The sequence below is a fragment of the Hesperophylax consimilis genome, chromosome 15, assembly GCF_061612785.1.
Source record: "Hesperophylax consimilis isolate HC1 chromosome 15, BYU_Hcon_1.0, whole genome shotgun sequence".
NCBI lineage: Eukaryota > Metazoa > Arthropoda > Insecta > Trichoptera > Limnephilidae > Hesperophylax > Hesperophylax consimilis.
The window spans coordinates 23,134,707-23,155,198 of NC_142850.1; the positions used below are offsets into that span (position 1 = coordinate 23,134,707).

Here is a 20,492-nt window from a genome sequence, read left to right on the forward strand (position 1 = left end):
CTTTGACGGGGTCTGTCATTAAACCTTATGGGAGCAATTTAAAGCTAGGAATATACCTACAGTAAACATAAAAACACTATTCCGATGGCACTCCTATCAGGAAAATGTTCTACGGTGGGCAAGTACATACTCCCAGCCGGTATACTTTCGGTCAGAAGTAAGGCAAGGAGGGTGTATGTCCCCCATCCTGTTTAATGTATACATGGACGAGTTGTCAAATCGCCTGGATATCAGAGCGGGCTGTCGTATTGAAAATATATGCATAAATCACATAAGCTACGCGGACGACATGATCCTCCTAGCTCCGTCGATCAAGGGATTCAGATTGCTATTTAATATCTGCCAAGAATATGGAAAACAGCACAATCACATACCGGGTAACTGGAGCCAGGGGCTAACGGCTTCCACCACAACGGTGGTGACCGTAGCCTACCAGCACCAAGCGCCATTCATGAGTGAGCGTTGGGCCCATTCATTTATGGTTGGGCCCAAGCTCACCGAAGACCACACCCTACATAGTTTTCCTTAATTGCTTATTTTAAAAAAATATTTTTGTATTGTCTTGTATCTCGTAAAGTTCATAGTATTAGCGCAATTGTTGTTCATGTTTATTGTATGTCTGAAAAATTGCTTTATTCACTGTTATTTTTAGTTTTACGAATTTACAGACTTACTTTTTTCCAAAAAAAAAATATAGTTGTGTATATGTGTGTAATACATGTATACTCAACTCAAACCCATACGGGACGTATGGGATTTCACTAACCCCCCCCACTACCTGGAATAAAAATTATTGTTATTTTCATAATACTTTTAACTGTTATTTAATAACCCCCAATTGCGTTTTTGCTTTGAATTTTACATTTAGTTTCATTAAGCAAGTTTAATGAGATAAATATAATATTAATGCACATTTTACATAGTATACAATCACATAGTTACCTATAATAAAACAACTAAAAAAATGCAAAATACCAACGATATTATAATACAAGCAATATACTAATGCTGTGATTAACATTGAATTTCAATAATAAGACCGGCTAGCATGGTCGATCGATAAAGGATTCATCGATAATTTCGGTAACTTGTCGTCGTTCCCGAGCATGACTGCAGATCTCCAACGAACAAACAACAGTTCACAACGACCGAGGTTCTTAATTTATTTGACGTGAAATGTCGTTTGTACGGGGAAAAACCACAAGTTATAGATATTATCAAAAATAATCGATCGACCGTAATAGATACCCAGAAATACTAAATAAAACAGAAAGAATAGAATTATGTATACGCATACAATTATTTATGTTTGGTACGAACCAAAATAAAAATATACTCGTAGTGTCAGAATATTATAAGAGACAGGATTTTTAAAATGAAGAAAAGTAATAATTAAACCTATTTAGGATTGAAATTAATTGGCTTTTGAAACTCACAAATTGTCAACACCAAATAATATATTTACAAGTTCGCAGTGCTTCTGAATGATTGGGTGTCTGTCCGTGTGCCAAAACAATATTTTCCTTGCACCGAGCTTTCTACCATTGCGTATCATTATTGTGACAATCAGTGGTTATTACGTTAGTAAATAAATATTTTTTGAGCGATTGATTTGCCCCACATCTTCCTAATATATTATTTTTAACAAAAATAACAAATACATAGGTACTTTTCATTATTTTTTCGGCTGGTAACACTGTCCATAGACAAAAAAATCAACAAAACGACATCAAAATCCAAAATTTGTCCCTTTTAATTGGGTTTTTTTGTTTGTTATCAGATTCTGTCCGGTTGACTCGATTTATCTAATTCTCCAATGACAGTAAACGCTCTTGTTATCAACGGCCACAAGAAGGATCACCAATCGGTAACTACCACCAATGTAACCTCACAAATATGTTATTAAATCAATGTCTCCCCAACCTCAACTGTCATTCGTATTTTAGTTTCTTATCTTTATACACGTTTCATATTCAGAAATAATATATAATATAGCGTGGTGATTCATTTGTCTTGGTTTTTAGGGCAAAATTTGAAACTACAAAACAATCATGGTGATCGACAAGATATTCGTGACAAATACGACCCAGCTATCTTTGAGTGATCGTTTCACAATATTACAAAATGTGAGGCATACGTTACCTCCTGTGAGACAGTGGCCAGACCCTTTTGCATTTCAAAACAATGTCCCGCCACATACTAGGAACAAGAAGGTTTTGAACAGGATTGGGGGCACTCCTGTAGTGCAAGCGGCAATGGCCCTAAAAAAGGTACGAAAATATGGGTATTTCTTTCTTGTTATTGTTGTAAGTATTTTTTCCTGAGATAATACATGTGTGCATGATTAGTGAATGAACGAAGGTTGTAATCCTGCACTTATAACGTATGTTGTGTTTAATAAACATCGTCACTGGACCCGTGATACCCCTAATGTGAAAAAATGAATATTTTACAGGAGAAAAAAGCAAAAAGCACAAATTATGGAAATTTCACTTCGTTTCAACTTAATTACTACAAGAATCAACAATTTACATTGGGATAGATGGTAAAAGATGCATTGTAATTCCATTTTATTCAATCAATGTTCATAATTTACCTTATAAAACGATCCCTTTGCTGCCATTTTGGACTTTTTTTTGTATGGAATGACACTTGTGAAACATTAGTTTCAAACTAAATATGCATAAATTACAATTAACCCAAACTAATAACCTATTTTGTGCATGTAAAATTAATGTTTTGTGCATCCATCCATGTTGTGTTTCTTATAGTAATTATTGTTAAAACAAAGTGTACTTTCCACAATCTGAGCCTAAAAGTGCGGCGGTTAGTGAAATAATGACCAAAATTCGTTTTTTCACTATCCTGTAAAATTTCAATTCTTTCACATTGTTGGTATTACGGGCCCAGCAAAAACATGCTTATGTTAAAACCACAACATTTTAAATTGTAAAATAACATCTACAAAGGTAAAAAAAAAATTATATTAATTCGGGGTATAACACATTTCAAACATTCATATTAACAGTTGTTAATAAAAAAATAAAATGCAGCCATTTCCATTTAGTGTAATGTTGTGACAGCGGGCACACACTGTCAGTATCCCAGAGGCGTGTATTCCATATAGGCACATAAGCACTGCCTACCCTACATTACTCACATAAAAATACAATTAATATTGAAATTTATAAAATTATTGCAAGAAATCAATCTACACTTTCAAAAACATGCGCAAAGTTTCATGTACGAATCTCAGCGCCCGTGTTTCTCTACGACCCCCCTACTATAACGTTTCAACAGCAGGAACCAAATATGCCATATTAAAATGTTGACTGTATTCTAATTGTCGATGTATCCGCAATGCGCATTCAAGGACTCGGTTGTGTTAGTGTCAATAAAGGCCGTGCCTTTAGGTACTAATTACAAATGTAGCAATCAGTGCCATCTGTTGTTACTTCTATTAATTAATACAATTTTACTAACGAAAGAATAAATGTTATATCAGCTAAAGCCGGCAGCTTGGCCATTCTTTGTTTTTCCTAAATTCAATGTTTTTCCTAAAACCTACCATGATTAAAAACTCTGTACACCCCACTGATCCAACTGGGATGTTTTAGCAAATTTTTTAGATTTGCTAAATCGCTAACCACGCTCAACACAATTATGTCAATTAAAAAAAAAACATGGTCAAACTGTCATGCGCCTAGAACACGTTGGCCCAATGCAATGGGCCAATGCACTGGCCCAACTTGTACAGGACCACTTGGCCGTTCAACCTAATTATTGTTGGTTTTTGTGCACACGTCAAAGGATCTTGGTGCCAACCCACCAACAGCGTTCACACGTTGGCCCCGTCTTCAGATTGCAATAAGCGTTCAGCGGAGAAAGTTGTTTATTGCATGAGTGGCTCTCGAATAGCTATCTGAAGGTTGCGGATTCCAAATCTATCAAAATGCATTAAATTTGAAATCTTTGATTGACAAAAATGTAACTTTAATGCAGTATTTTACATCTTCCCGATGTAAATAATTGTCTTTTATAGTAATTAAGTTGAACCGAATTGTTATTTAAAAAAAATATATTTTGCGTGTGAAAATATTACCATTTTTAATAATCTTTAGCATCTTGGCATATCATAAAGATATTACTTTACGTTTTCTCTAAGATATGATTTTATCTCGATATGCTGGGTAACGATAAGACACAAATAGATTTCGTTAAACTTCGGCAAAACGTACATTGCCTCAGGTGCGATGAGTTCTTAAGTGTTGGGTTCTCTGGGAGCAATTGGTTTTAGAATGGAGGAGGAGAAATAAAGAAGTGCGCGCGCGCTACCGACCGTCACTCTGGGCCTTGTACTGCCATCTGTATTTGAGATTTTAAAACAATTTGTGGTGTGAACATGGATATATGCTAAAACAGCGTTATTGAAATAAGAAATAATGCTGTTTTTCAGCTAAAAGGTTCAATTATAGAAAATTAATAATAATAGAGAAATTTATATTTATCACATTCTTATACAGAGGTTCCCAAACTTTTTTGCCCCGTAGACCACTTGCCAAAAAATCCAACAACCGGTTGGTGACACAGTTCCTCTGTCTTTACACTGTGCAGACAAGGGCGCCCTTGTGAGGTATTACACCAAATGAAAATGAAGCAGGATAAGCAACGGGAATTTCTTTCTGTAGCTGGCCCTACAGAACTGCCCCTTAAGTTCTTCTTGTCACATGATATCCGATTCTTCAACGTTCCATTTCCATAGGCAAAATGTCCTTAAACTTAGTTTTGAAGTCTGTGTGAAGTGCATTTAAATGTTGAACGTCATTATTACCCTGGATGTTTTTCGAAAACAAGTTTGGGAACTAGGAAAATTTGCGACTTCCAATGTGTAATGATTTACTTGAATATATTAATTCTGACGAGAAAAGGAACGTAGACTCTATTTATATACCTCAATTAACAACTTTACGAAATATAAAAATACAAATATCAAATAAGTAATTTCTCAGTCTATTATATTTGTGTTAGGTCTATTGTATCATTTACGGAACTCCTAAATGTTGAATTTAGGTAAATCGTGGTCCGCTCGTATGTACCCCCATTTGAATCTCGTGGACCCCCAAATTTTTTTCTCGCTGACCCCCAGCAAGCCGATATCGACCCCTGGGGGTCCATATAGACCACTTTGGGAACCTCTGTTCTAATAGGCGTAACCCTACAGAACTTTTCATTTACTTTGTTAAAATATTTAACAAATTGGCATGTTATTTCAAGCAATCATTGCAGGAACACATTAAATTACCACTGGAAGCTCTATCATAACCGCTCTTTTTGTTACTTACCCCGCTTGTGAGAAAAAGGTAGATCTCACAACTGGGCAACTCTAATGAAAATTTTGTCACATTTTCAATTTTTTTTTCACTATATACATAATCAGTATTATCAGATGAACAAATATTATTCTAGATACCTTTAAAGCAGCGAATAGGAAAGATTGGCAAGCAAGGCCCACAACGCATGCCCAACGCCCGCAGCCTGCAGCTGAACCATCGGTATGACATGGGCTCCGTGCTGTCTCCGGGGCGCCTGGGGCTGTCCATTGGAGCCAGGGAAGGACCCCAAAGGGCCAATAGCTACTCCAATCTGAGAATGCCCAGGGATAGGCAACAGAGCCGGTCTAGAGCTAATTCAGTTGGAAATTTGAGGTTAGTTGATGATAGTGTTGATTGTGGAGTTCATAGTTACATAATAGAATCTCTAAATAGCATGAAATAAAGTCGCTATCCGCGTCTGTCTATTTGTGCGCTTAATTCTTCTAAACTACGTAACTAATTTTGATAGGGTTTTCACTATCATTTAGAGAATTTCTTCTGGAAGGTTAAATATAAAATAATTCATGCATATTATATTTTTAGATAGTAGAGAAATGTCGATGTTTTGTAATCAGGTTGTAAAAAAATTATTTTCGTGTAATTACATTGCTAACACTGGCTAAACCTTATGAGATACATCAAAATAATGTACTATGGGATTGTATACCATAAAAAGACCTACAGAAAAGTCTACTATGGCATATGTCTATATCCTAAGGATAACCCCCATCAACGCCGGGTACACGTCAACTAGTTTATTTATAAAGCGGAGACATAGTTCTCATGAGGACTCAGGTCATGGATCCATTGTGCTATCTCCCATTTTACCTCATTTCTGATAAATTTCACAAGGGTTTCATTACATATTTGCCTATGTCTCGTGGTTCCACAATCTGTCTTTCCAGGTATTTGATCCTTGTTCCCATCAGGGCGTTTTGGGGGAATTTTTGCAAACCCAGTTTGCCACCTCTTACCAGACCTGACGGCTCACTAGCAAACACCGCCACCGAAAAGGCTAACCTTTTAGGGAAAATGTTTGCGGAAAACTCGACCCTCGATGACGGAGGTGCTGTTCCGCCGTCGGTTCCTCACTGCGGCTTCTATATGAAAAAGCTGAGGATCCGGCATCGGGATGTACTACACGTTATACGGGGGCTCGATGTTAATAAAGCTAGTGGACCTGATGCAATACCCGCCCTGGTATTGCAGAGGTGTGCTGCGGAAATAGTTCCAGTTTTGACAAAGCTCTTCAAAATGTCCCTGAAGTGTGGCACTGTGCCCTCTGGTTGGAAAAAAGCGGTCATTCACCCTATTCCCAAGAAAGGTGACCGCTCCAACCCGGCCAACTACCGCCCCATAGCGATCACATCAGTTCTGTCCAAAGTGATGGAACGTGTGATCAACTGCTCACATACCTCGAGAAGAACAAAATTATCAACGACCGTCAATACGGATTCCGGCGGAACCGCTCGTGCGGTGATCTTCTCGCGTATGTGTCGCATGTTTGGGGGCGGTGCCTGGAACGTCACGGTGAGACCCAAACGGTCGCACTAGACATATCCAAGGCCTTTGACCGGGTCTGGCACCGAGGACTTGTCAACAAATTGCCTTCTTACGGACTTCCCGCATCCCTGTGTACGTGGATTGCTGACTTTTTAAAGGATAGGTCGATTCAGGCAGTTGCTGACGGTTTCACCTCTTCCTCACACTCTATAAATGCTGGCGTCCCACAGGGATCGGTTCTGTCTCCTACTTTGTTTTTGTTGCACATCAATGACCTTTTGACATGTGCACCGATTCATTGTTACGCGGATGACAGTACAGTTCATGATAGCTTTTTGTTTGACAAGCCCCCAAAGGGCACACAAACTCCAACGGCTCGGAGGGATTTGAAGCAGAGAATGGACGGTTATCTCGAGAGTATTTCCTCCTGGGGTAAAAATAATCTTGTTGAATTTAATGTTTCAAAGACCCAATCCTGTCTGATTACGTCTAAAAGGGATCTAAATGATAATCTAGTCTCCTTCAACGGAAGCAATCTTCCGAACAGGCCTTCCATTGATATGCTTGGTGTAACTATAAGTGACCAGCTCAGGTACGGGGGCTCCATCGAAGCCAGAGTAAAGCTGGCCTCTCAGAAGCTGGGCGTACTGTACAGGGCCCGCAGATACTTTAATAGTACACAACTGCTGACCCTGTACAAATCGCAAGTGCGCCCTACTGTCGAATTTGGCAGCCATCTCTGCTCATTATCCTCAATACCTTTGTATCCTGGTACCTAATAGAAACAATGGAAGTATGTCGACTGTCGTTGGTTTACGACTAAACTGCATGACCCATCAAATGGAGTTATTTGTTTGGCTCTTAGCTAGAAACAAAGGCGGGGTGCCGCTGTGCATATAAGTGATTAATGTAAATGGCAAGATTTATAACAACTGGCTGAAAATGTCAAGAGACCCGCAGAGAGTTGTTTTTAAACTCTATTGAAATGTTTATTCTACTCTTAATATGTTTTCAGCCGATCGAATTCCTGGACCAACCTTTCCGACGCAGATTGGCCGCAACATAATGGAAATGCACAAAAAGGACGTAAATATAGAGGAAAAGGAGCCTTCAGGTAATTAAAACCTTTTCTTTGTGAGTGTGTTTCTCCATACAAGTGTGGATTTTTTAAAATTGGAACCAATGTGTTTTGAAAAATATAAAAAGAATCTTTTCAAATCCCATCTATCTATTGTAGGTACCTACCTATAATATTTTTTAGCACACAATTATTTTTATTTTGTATTTGAAATGCGTCAATAATTTTTGAAAGTGGAACTATGCAAGTTCAGTTACATCCTATGATTTTTCGCAGGTAACAACTAGTTACGTACATGAACCTGTTATCATGCCATTTAAGATACAATATTGTACTATGCTACGACTGATCAATTTTCAATGTCAACATAATATTTGCAATCTTCTTGTACATTGCACTAATCAGTGTATTTTCTTTTTCCTTTATAGATATGGCGGAAGAAGTCGCGGGAATTGGGGAAGAGGAGGGGGTGGTGGTGGGAATAATGTTTTGGGGCAGGGGTGGGGTAGGGGGGGTGGTGGTGGGAATAATGGCGGCGGCAGGGGTGGACAGGGGTGGGGCAGAGGGAGGGGAAGGGGCAGAGGAAGAGGTAATTAAATTTTTTACATAAGTAAATGTAATATGTGTCCAAAATACATTGCAATCAAATCATAGTTGCGCAGAGCAGGGAGGCAGCCTGTCCGTCTCAATAATTTTTGATTTTAAAATATTTGTCAATAAATTAATCTGTCAGTGTACAGGCATCTCACATGTTGACTGTTTAACTTAATTTTTTTACTGAACTTTTCAAAAAGTTCGTGCATATATCCTATTAATTCACATAATTAAAAAAGTGCCGCAAACAGTAATCTTTTACATACAAACTTTTCCTGTTGAAAATATTATTTTTTTATGAAGCAATTTTCATTGTAACATTATGCAGGTGGGATAGGTTGCATTAAATTTTGTCAATTTCACTAAAAATAAATCTTTCTCCCAAGGTTGGAACCGATCTTCTAATAACCAACAGCCGCCTCCCAGCAGAGAAGATCTAGATCTTGAACTGGAACAGTACATGGCGGCTAGTCGGGGATTCCTGGACAGGGAATTAGACTCTTACATGAACACAGCTATGGACACAGAATAGTCTATACGCAATAGACACAAAATAGTCAACAATATCCATACCCATCCACACAAAATAGTCAACAATATCCATACCAATGGATACAAAATAGTCGACAATATCCATGCCAATGGAGACAAAATTGTTGACTATTTAAGTTCATTAACAATGGTTATAGAATCATCTTAATTTCTTTCAAAAAGATATCTGATATTCAGGTTTCTGGAAATAACAGTCATACAATGTAATAAATTGTTCAGATTTTACATAAAAATATTAATATTCTTGGAAACAAAAGAAATCTTTAAAATTATTTTAAACTCACCAATGTTCGATAAAAATTTCCTACAAAAATTTGTTCGAAATATCCCCACTCGCTGGGCGCTAGTGTATAATTCCAATTGGCAACTTTATAACCTAGAAACTATAATTAACTGTGAACTTCTCTGTGAAATTTTCTTTCTTCTAGCCATGGGTAAATGATAAGTATTACAAGATTTCAATTCTCCTACCATTTAAATCATGGAGAATTTAAAACATGCTTTTATTTTTAAAGCTAGTCGCACGCGAGAGATATACATAATATGATGTATTATGGGTCTTGGCTTATATCAGCATGTCGCTCGTCAAGCATTCCTATTGGGAACGTGTATTGTGAGGTCATCTCTCGTGTGTAACTAGCTTAATCAATGGATAGTCCATTTATATGACAAAATTTGATTGCTTTCACAAGCATTTTTGTAAAATGAATTAATTCTAATATTATGTCTATGTAATACAGCGAATCTATGCATAGATCTCATGTTTATACCAAAATTATTCACATAACCAAAAGACAAATAATAAAGCCATTTATGTTATAAAATACAGACTAGCATAGAATAAAAGTTTTTTTTAAATTTTTAAGAATGTATGTAATGTAATTTTAAAATTATTATTATGTTTTCTTTATTTCTTGCCATCTCTTTCCCTTGTGCAATTTATTTAGAACATTTAACAATCTAGTACAGGCAAATCATTTTCTCTTAGGCGGTGTACTGAAAATTAATTTATTTTAATCTCTATGGCTAATTTGTTCAGTTTTTCGAACAAACAGCCTACCTTTTGGGAACAGCCCATGTGATCTCATAGAAATCATTGTCTCCCATACTATCTTGGGTAGAAATATGATCTAAATGGTGTTAGAAAGAGAAAGCACCATGCTTTATTTTCAAATTTAGAAGTTAATCATAGAAGAATTTAAATGTACACCTCTATAAAAGTAAAGGTTCCGATTGCTATTTGAAAAAAAAAATTTTTTACTCATTATTTTTGTATGATGTGTCAAAAAAGTGAGATAATATGTAATGATTATAATATATTTGTCTAAGAAATATGTGTTTTTTTTTGTTGTTATCAGTTATTTTATTTCAGTGTTTAGACGAAAAAACGTAAGATGAGCCATTTTGAAAACTTTTGTGTGTGATTTAAAAATTTTAGGATTATGTTTATTTCTAATAATAAAATTTTAAAGCCTATTTCAAAAACAGTTTTTATAAATTAAGAATAATCCCATTTATTTGGATTTTATTGCAAAGCAGAAATATACACGAATTCTCTGACTTTCTTACAGCATCTTTAAGGAATAAGCCTGACGGGTTAGTAATAATTTTGTTTTTGTTAGGAACCTTAAGTATGAAATGAAAAAAAAATTGCCAAATTGAATAGTGGATAATTTGAACGGAATTGATAAATGTACGCACCCAGTATCTGCATTTGCGGGGTAAGAGGGGACTGCGGGCGGATGTTCCGGTTTTTCAAATAGTTAGAATTGTTAACTTTTTATTATCAGTGTACACAAATACACACAAACGTGTCCTCTTTAAAATGATTTGCCTGCAGTGTCCGCTGAACAGATAAACCGATAGAAATTGTGGCTGTGCCCAGAGTAAGTCCAGTTTGCCCTCACTTCATAAGAAATTTTTTGAAATGTCGAAATTCTTGAACAGAATCAGGGGTATAACTCCGATCGAAATATTGTGACGTCATATGATCTCCTAACTATATCCACCAATGAAAAACTCTGAAAGTCTATGGAATCAACTTTCAGAGTTTTTCATTGGTGTATAGTATAATAAGTAGGCTCCGAATGAGAATTGTACTGTCTTATATGTTGGCATATCTATGGTTTTCTAGGACCAATTTGTTTCATACAAAAAGCCCGAAGATATCAATTTAGTGAGTGGTTTATTTATGAACAGAAACAATTTCATTGGTCAATCCTGGTTGTCGAAAGATCTTATGAGAAATTGATCACACCAGTTATCTTTCAAATCGGTATAGATTACACTTTTAAAGTTATTCTTTTCCGTGTTTAAGCTAATTACACCTTGGTAAAGCAGCGTGGCTCAGTAAACGTTTTAGTTTAAGATTTATTTAAATTCTAAAATTGTTTATTTGTACCTGACAAGTTACTTTTATTATTTTTTGTAATTTATGTTTGGGATGCTTACCTTTCCATTTATTTGTGTCAATTCTGTTGGCACACCTGTAATACTGCAAGTGGGATATATGTACTTACATAAATAAAGACTGACCATAACTATTACACAAATACTGTAGACTGTAATTAAACTTTTTCAAATAATTTTACATAAATTCTAACATATTTCATATAATTTTTGTGTATCACTGATGTAAAGTAACCGTAATTTTTTTTTTTCGTTGTATAAAAGAACTGCTGAGGATTGGCAGCACTTCATCAGACTTGCGATTCAATGTCCTCAGAAGTTGTCATCATGATAACACGTGTTTTATGTATCGGTTATTTTTTTGTAATGATGCGAATAATGTATAAAAACATTAACATTTAATTTGAAAACTAATTAATGTCTTTTATTTGACTTTGCTCCTTTTGTTTATTCTTCGCTTAACCATATTAAGATTAACCGCAAGGTCCGTTATAATTTACGCGTTCGTAGATGGCGTTAATTTAATTATTTTATTAACACATTTTGATCGGACAGTTTTCGGCCGCGTACTAGTGCTGGTAACGGGTGATTTTTCGCGTAATTTCGCGCTAACGTAGACCTCTAGAAAAATTGCGATAACTTCAAAAATATTTGTTTGATTTCAATAATTCTTTTTGCAAATTATTTATTTTATTTCATTTTATTTTATTATATTTATAAATGTATTCTTCATCGTTAAACTAGTGCAGAATTTCACATAAAGTAGGAAAGTTTTGAAAAAAATAATATTTTTTTTACATAACATCCTTTATTTTACAAATTATACACAAAAATTATTTCTAAATGTAAAATAAAAATTATTATTGCATAGCTACAACACTACAGACGCTATATAGCAAAAAATCAAGTTTATTGGAACCCGTATTTTAACGTGACACGCGCTCCACTAACAATCTATCAAAAACGTATAAATACGTGATCCGCTCTCTAGCATTAATTTGTTAAAAACGTATTAATACGTGATCCGATTACAATGTGTTAAAATACACTTTTTGCAAGTTACGCTTTGAAATATTAAGAGGAATTATTTGTTTGCGCCTTTACAGAGGGAATATGAATAAATAGTTTTGTCTGTATAAAAACTCAATTCTTTCCAAAAAGGCAAACAAATACAATATCGTATTGATGACTATTTAATCATATTCATATTGTGTATATACGGATGCAAACAAATATCTGTAATAAGTTGCAAAAGGAGTATTTTAATAAAATATTTAATTAACGCCATCTATCAACGTGTTGATTATAATGAACTTCGCATTTAATCTTGAGAACAATAAATAAAAACAACCATATACAGGGTGTATCGGCACGTACCCGACAAACTTTAACCAGCTATTCCTTAGCATATTTGGAGTAAAAAATCTTATGTGCACTTTGCTGTTCGGTAACGTTTTTCTTAATAAAAAATTTATTATTCATATTTTCACCACATGTCACCACTGTTTTATCCTTTGTCAAAGTTTGAAAACCCATCTGGCAATATTTTATTCGAATTCCGTTGAATGTACGTGTGTAGCTATATTGGCGCGCTTTTACAATCACAACGAAATGGCACGGCACCATTCGTCTCATTTTTAACTATTATTATTTAGTGTGTGCGAAAGAGCGAAGACGCTTTTCGACATACTTGCTTATAACAGCTGTTGAACACGAAAAGCAATGCCAATGACAGTGATGGAGTGTGGAAATTTTAAATTTTTTTGCTTTTAATTGAAAAAAAAATGCTACCGGACAGCAAAGTGCCCATAACATTTTTTACTCCAAATGTACTAAGGAATAGCTGTTTAAAGTTTGTCAGGTTAGTGCTGATACACCCTGTACAACTAACTGATGAAGAACCTCTGAGAATGGTGTAGTTGTAGATAATAGAAACGAAGGGAGAAATGGAATGGAAGCGTGTCGACAGACGTCAAGCAATGACCAAACTGCAAGGATTGTCAAAGTGACGGAGCCAATGAAGTTGGAACTCACATATAGATGTAATTACAAAAAAACTAACCAGGTACATATACTTCTTTAGAAACATTCGCAATATCCTCAATATAAACGATATTAAAAAAGTATACTATGCTTTGTGTCAATTACAAATAGAGTACGGAATAACTGGATGGGGGTCTGCCTTGAGCACTCACACAGAGCGGCTCAATATAGCACAAAAAGGAGTATTAAAGACTATACTGAAAGTTCCGCTTAGAACTCCGACAGAAGAAATATTCAAAAACTTCAATGTTTACAATGTACAGAAACTACATTCAAAAAATATTTTATTTAAACTGAAAAAAAACATATCCGAATACTCCACTGCCCAACATAAATACACAACCAGGGCAAAAAGCGAAAATATCCTGATTACTCCCAGTTTGAACACATCCTTTGGACAGAGAAATAATAAATTCCATGCTATAAAATTGTTCAATGCTCTACCAAATGAAACCAAAAAAATAAACGAAATGAGTATATTTAAAACAAAAGTCAAAACATGGCTTAGAGATCAAAGTAATAATCAACTTACAAACATTATGAAGACAATGTAAAGACAATTCAAAACTAAATACAAAAATTTAAGAAAAACTACAGGCCGCCTCAGAACAGGAAACCCTAGTGAGGAGGACTGTGAAAAAAATACAAAAAATATACTTATATTATACTTTAAACCTACATAATGTACAAATTTTGCTATTGATATTAATAAAAAAAAAAATGAAAGTTTTGCTTTTGACGTACCTAACACTGTAGGCATCATTCATCAATACATACTATGTATCTCCAATCAATTTCCAGCAATTAACTTTGTTGTGTTCGCACAAAGAGGTCTCCAACTCGTCTTGGTAGGAGTTTTATAAATAAAAGGTTCTTTAATATTAATCAGGGATTTATTAATACCCCATGTATTATAATGGTGACTCAATAGTCGACATAACTAGAAGCTTGCTAATTGGAATGTAGGCCAGTAAGTTTCTCTGAGAGCCTTCCCACTGGCCCTGGCGACAACTGGCCACTGGCTCCATCTTGCGGACTTCCCCGCAAGCTCTATGCACTGCCATCTGTGCGTGCATCTACAAAGCTTCCTAACAAACTTCCTATCAGAAAGAACCCTGTAAGATTTTTATTTTTTGGGTGCTTTACAAAGTCTGTTGCAGAGCAATAAGGTCTTTGGCACTAGACTGGGGGTCCGCTAAGTGGCTCTTTTCTTCGGCATTTGTGGCTCTTCAACTCCTTTCCTCAGCCTCATTAGAAGAGCACGATACTCTAACATCATCATCCCAATACATATTTTGTATTCAAATTTGAATAAAAAAAAAATAGTCTGCAGGGTGTTAATATCAGCTGTTTAATGTCTTTTATAATATATCGAAGCTTAGAACCGGCTCCAAAATTTCTTTTAACCCATTAGAAGCCGAAAAAAAGTTTTAAAAAAATAGCAATTTGCTAAAAAAATTGCTTGTACTACGAGATACTGTATGATACTTAATTAAAATATTAAAAAAACTAACTTTAAAAAATTGGCGCCTTGGCCAGTCGGCATCTGGAGCGGACTGCTCCAATTGGGTATTTTCACAAACTATGAATACTGTTACAAATGTGTGGAAAATTTAAAGTTTATTTTCTCATTCTAATCTTGTACAAAAAATGTGTTATTTTAATATTTTCATACATAATTATTGATGGTAAAAAGATTTAAAACCGCACATTCCTAAACGGTTCTAACTGGCTACAACATCATTACGCTCGGCGTGGCGTGACGTGAACGCTGACGAATTCACGAATAAAAACGAACATTTCGTTATGGCAGCAAATCGAAAATGTCACATTTTAAATCGAAAAAAAAACATTTACACAAAAAATACAATAAAAATACCTTCATTATCGAAGGTAATAAATATTTTCTATAATAAAAAAAGAACAGTGGAAATACCCTATTGCGCCTGCACTGGGCCTGCCTTACTTGTACTACAAGTTTCCGGACACCGTGTGTAGTATTATATTTGTGGCAGATACTCTCAATATCGCCAATGTGTCAAAAATTGTGAATTTCGTCCATTGAGGCGAATAATTTATTAGGGTGACCTTGTCGTGAGGCCAAAGGTCGCAGGAGAAGTACCGGCAATTTATTATATCCGGCGTTTGAGTCCACCTGGCGGAAATAATATCACACAATCAATACCTGATCAAATACTGATAGGTAGGTACCTACCTAATAACCTAATCATGGATAATAGAATAAAGGGAGACGAGTCATGTCATGAACCATTATAAAACCGAGCTCACATTTATTGCTTTTCATTCCGTTATTTTACGCTATATTATTGTTTCCACAATACCAGATTACTAGAAGTGGGAATTTTTTCAGTGCAGAAATTCTGGGACTAACCTAACCTAACCTAACCTAACTACCATAATACGTACTCATTGAATAGAATCAGTGCCGACCCTGAGCCAAATGGCGTTTGGCGCGAGCAAAATTTTGGCGCTCCTTTTCAAAATCAGTAAACGTCTAGGTAGGTGATCACTGTAATTGGTAAAACTTGATATTAAATTGCCTACCAGTATACCATGCCTTCTTAGTCTAAACACTCCTGAAATTACCATTTGTTGGCAAAATTTATTTATAAAAATGGCCTTAATATCTGACCATAATAATCAGAGATGTGCTTTATTTCAAATAAATCCATTTCAAACGGAAATGCAAAATGCAAAATGGGTATTTTCCATTTTGCATTTTAAATGCTTTTCTAAAAACCATTTTGCATTTTGCATTTTAAATGCTTTTCTCAATGCATTTTCCATTTTAAATGCTTTTTTGCAACATTCTTCTTACTATCTCCACTCATATTTTTTTCATAAGTCCCAAATATCAGTCGGTCCTCAACCTCGCTATGAGAGATAATTTACATTTGTCAAGTTGCTCCCTGGTAGGAGCCCTGGCAATTGAGTGATACCATTACAAAAAATACTGATTCAAATACTGAACATGGGGCCATGACGCTGTAATATTAAATGTTAGATAGCAGTTTCTATGTTTTTACATTGGCAACATTAGTCCCGCGCAAATTTTTTGTTGTTTCATAATCTGTAGTCGTGGTGTTTTTGGATTTACCATCATGTAATATGTTTGTTTTACATTGATGTCCATTATTAAATGACAAACTTGTTTAAAAATTCTATAATTATTTTAATTGTTTGACCTGAGAAACCATTTTGCATTTTCAATGCATTTTGAAAATAGGTATTTTGCATTTTGCATTTGAAATGCTTTTCTAAAAACCATTTTGCATTTTGCATTTTCAAATGGAAAAGTTTTGACCCATTTCCATTTTGCATTTCAAATGGTTTTGGGTACCCATTTTGCACATCTCTGATAATAATAAATATAAACCCAATTTCTTTCACTTTCATTTGTATTCATTTGTTCAGGTTCCCATTTTCATCTTTATTTTCATCTATTTTCACTAATCCCAACTCTGCATATTTTGACTAAGTTAAAACACTATTCTTTATGCATTTGTATATTTTTCTTGATTCTTTTATATTTATTTCAAAGTCCTGTTTTTAAAAAAATAATGCTTCTAATTTTGGAAAAATATCTTCTTTTAAATAACAAAAAACGCCCACTGCTAATGTTCACAGGTTTCTATTTTTATAACTTTGTAATTACCTATTATTACCAGCTCTGTATTGTTTTTGTTAAGTTATGTTTATGTTATACTAACTTATGTTATGTTTATGGTAGGTTTATGTTTATGTATGTTTGTGTTATGTTTATCTTTATGTTTTCTAATCACATTTTTTTACTCTCATATGCTGTGTTTGTTTATAAGATTGCCAATTTCAAGAGTTCTGTTTAAAAAAAACGCTACTAATTTTAGAAAAATCTTTGGTTAAATAACGAAAAGCGCCCACTTATATTGTACACAGGTTCCTATTTTTATAATTTTGTGATAACCTACTATTACCAGCTCTGTACCGTTTATGTTAAGTATGTTATGTTATGATTATTATATGTAATGTTTATGTTATGTTTGGTTTATATATGTTACGTTATGTTAATTGTGTATGGCCAAGATCACCCCTAATGGGTGAAAGCCAAAATAAAGAATTATAAAAAATAATATTCGGATGATTTGTATTTTATCATACTGTTTTGACGTTTCTGTGAAAAAAGATGTGTTAGGTATTATCAGCGCCTTGAAAATTCGGCGCCCGGAGTGGACTGCTCCTATTGCGCCCGCATAGCCTAGAATACTAATATAGATTTATACATTTTTATTAAAGATTTATTTTTTCAGTTTATCACTTAATAAATACAAAAAAATATTGCTGGCGAAGTTCTGTTGTGAACAAAAAATAATAAAAACTGTACGTAGAAAGGCAACAAAATTTTGTATAATTTATAAAATATTCCTATGTATTTAGCTCTTAAAAGTGCGTTAAAAATAAATAAATATTGTCAGGTGTCAGGTGTAACTAATGGATTCTATTGTTGGTTAATTTACCTAAAAACTTTATTAAATTAATAAAATATTATGTAAGCTATTTAAGAAACCACCAAATTAATCTTACACATTTAAAATTAGACGAATGATTAAAACACATAATCATTTGTTTATTTTTTTCTACTGGGCTTTTACAGATGTTCTAACTAACGTGAGAACAACCCAGTTATAAAAACTAAGTTAGTACGTTTTGTACAGGATGGGGCAAAAGTAATCACCCTATTGGAAAACGCTATAACTTTTGCAAATGGCGCCAAATGTCAATTCGGTTGACATTTGTGAAGAAAAAAAAACGCAGAAGACAAATCGACAAGACATAAATCGTTTTACTTCACAAGAATGCGGAATAATTGTTTCCATTATAATTAAATAAATTATTTACAAATTACAGCAAAAGAATATCGGGTGATTACTTTTGCCCCACCTGTACAATAAAAAAATACCCACATATAAGAAATATTAATTACAGTGTATAAAGATTAAAAAAACACAAATAAAAATGCAAAATTATATAAAAGCTTTCTCAAATAACAAGCAATACAAAAGGAGGCAAGAGAAAAATTAAAGTTTTGGTCTGTCTAGTTTAAAATAAAGTCGCTTTCCACGTCTGTCTGTTTGTGCACTTATTTCTTCTAAACTACGCAACGGATTTTGATAGGGTTTTCACTATCATTTGGAGAATTTCTTCTGGAAGGTTTACATATATGATACATGTATATTATATTTAGAGAAAGTAGAGAAAAGTCGATGTTTTATAATCAAATCCAAAACTTATATTCGGTCACTATACACTGCTAACGCTGGCTAAACCTTATGAGATACATCAAAATAATGTATCACAGAATTGTAGATCTTAAAAAGGCCTAGAGAAAAATCCGCCATGGTATATGTCTATCTCCTAAGGATAATCCCCAGCAACGCCGGGTCAGCTAATAAATAATCAATTAAAAATGTATATATACAGGTTCGATACTGTTGTATATTGCTGAATAAATTAAAACATTTGTATGATAAAAATGTATATATATACAGGTACGATACTGTTGCATATTGCTGAATAAATTAATACATTTGTATTAGAGATGTGCCGATTATGACTTTCGCCGATTAGCCGACTAGACGATTAGTCGGTTGTAATAAGACCGACTAGTCGGCTAAGCCGATTACGGTTTCGGGGATAGTTCTAGGTACCCTGAAATGTCGCGCATGGCCAAAGTGTACCTCTGCTGTCCCGCAAGTTCTGTTTACAGTGAGAAGCTGTTCTCAGAGGCCGGAAACATATATTAAACAAAAAGAAATCGATTGCTACCAGAGAGGGCAGAAGCTTTAGTCTTCTTACATCATAATTTACCCTTAATTAAAAAAATATAAGTAAGTTATAAAAAATATAAGGAGATTATGATATTTTTGGTTGTCACAATTGTGACTTTGATTTGATTAGATTATGTAGGTATGGTTATAAGAAATATGTTTTTTTCATTTTTTTTTGTTTTTATCAAACAGTTCATGTTTAGAATTTTTGGATATATATATATATATATATATATATATATATATATATATATATATATATATATATATGTGCATCTTGTACATACAATCTTGATTTAATACATATAACTGAGTTTGTTCATTTAAGAAATCTACTCTTTATTTTAATAATAAGAAATACTTATAAATGTTCATTGAAGATAAGAAGATATTATGTTGTTTTTTATGTTAATTAGGATAGATACTAATTTTGTTCAATAAATGTCATAATTATGTTTTCTTTACAAGCAAGTAATTTTAAAAACTGATTACCAAAGGAAAGATTGCTTTACATTTTTTAATGTATAAGACTGATTATAAAAAAAAATATATATATATATATAATCAAGGTTTTTATTTCATGTAGTTCCCCCGCATTCATATTATTGAGAAATACATACAAAGTAAGAAGCCGGATAGTCGGCGCTCTTTGCCGATTAGTCGCCGACTAATCGCCGACTACAATAGTGGCCGGATAGTCGGCTTTACCGACTAGTCGCCGACTAGTCGGAATATCTGTAATTTGTATGATAAAAATGTATATATATACAGGTTCGATACTGTTGTATATTGCTGAATAAATTAAAACATTTGTATGATAAAAATGTATATATATACAGGTACGATACTGTTGCATATTGCTGAATAAATTAATACATTTGTATGATAAAAATGTATATATATACAGGTTCGATACTGTTGTATATTGCTGAATAAATTAATACATTTGTATGATAAAAAAGTATATATACAGGTTCGATACTGTTGTATATTGCTGAATAAATTAATACATTTGTATGATAAAAATGAATATATTATACAGGTTCGATGCTGTTGAATATTACTGAATAAATTAATACATTTGTATGAAAAAAATGTATATATACAGGCTCGATA

General features: G+C 34.1%; 1 protein-coding gene across 1 annotated transcript; it reads left to right on the forward strand.

The window, feature by feature from the left end:
• Window positions 1–1,719: 1,719 nt before the first annotated feature.
• On the forward strand, window positions 1,720–11,916 carry LOC149417509 (uncharacterized). The gene is made up of 6 exons (XM_089640593.1): window positions 1,720–1,867; window positions 2,025–2,270; window positions 5,467–5,705; window positions 7,891–7,989; window positions 8,382–8,542; window positions 8,934–11,916. The coding sequence occupies exons 2-6, from the start codon at window positions 2,052–2,054 to the stop codon at window positions 9,077–9,079; spliced, it is 864 nt and encodes a 287-aa protein (XP_089496719.1). The 5' UTR covers window positions 1,720–1,867; window positions 2,025–2,051; the 3' UTR covers window positions 9,080–11,916.
• The last annotated feature ends 8,576 nt before the right edge of the window (window positions 11,917–20,492 follow it).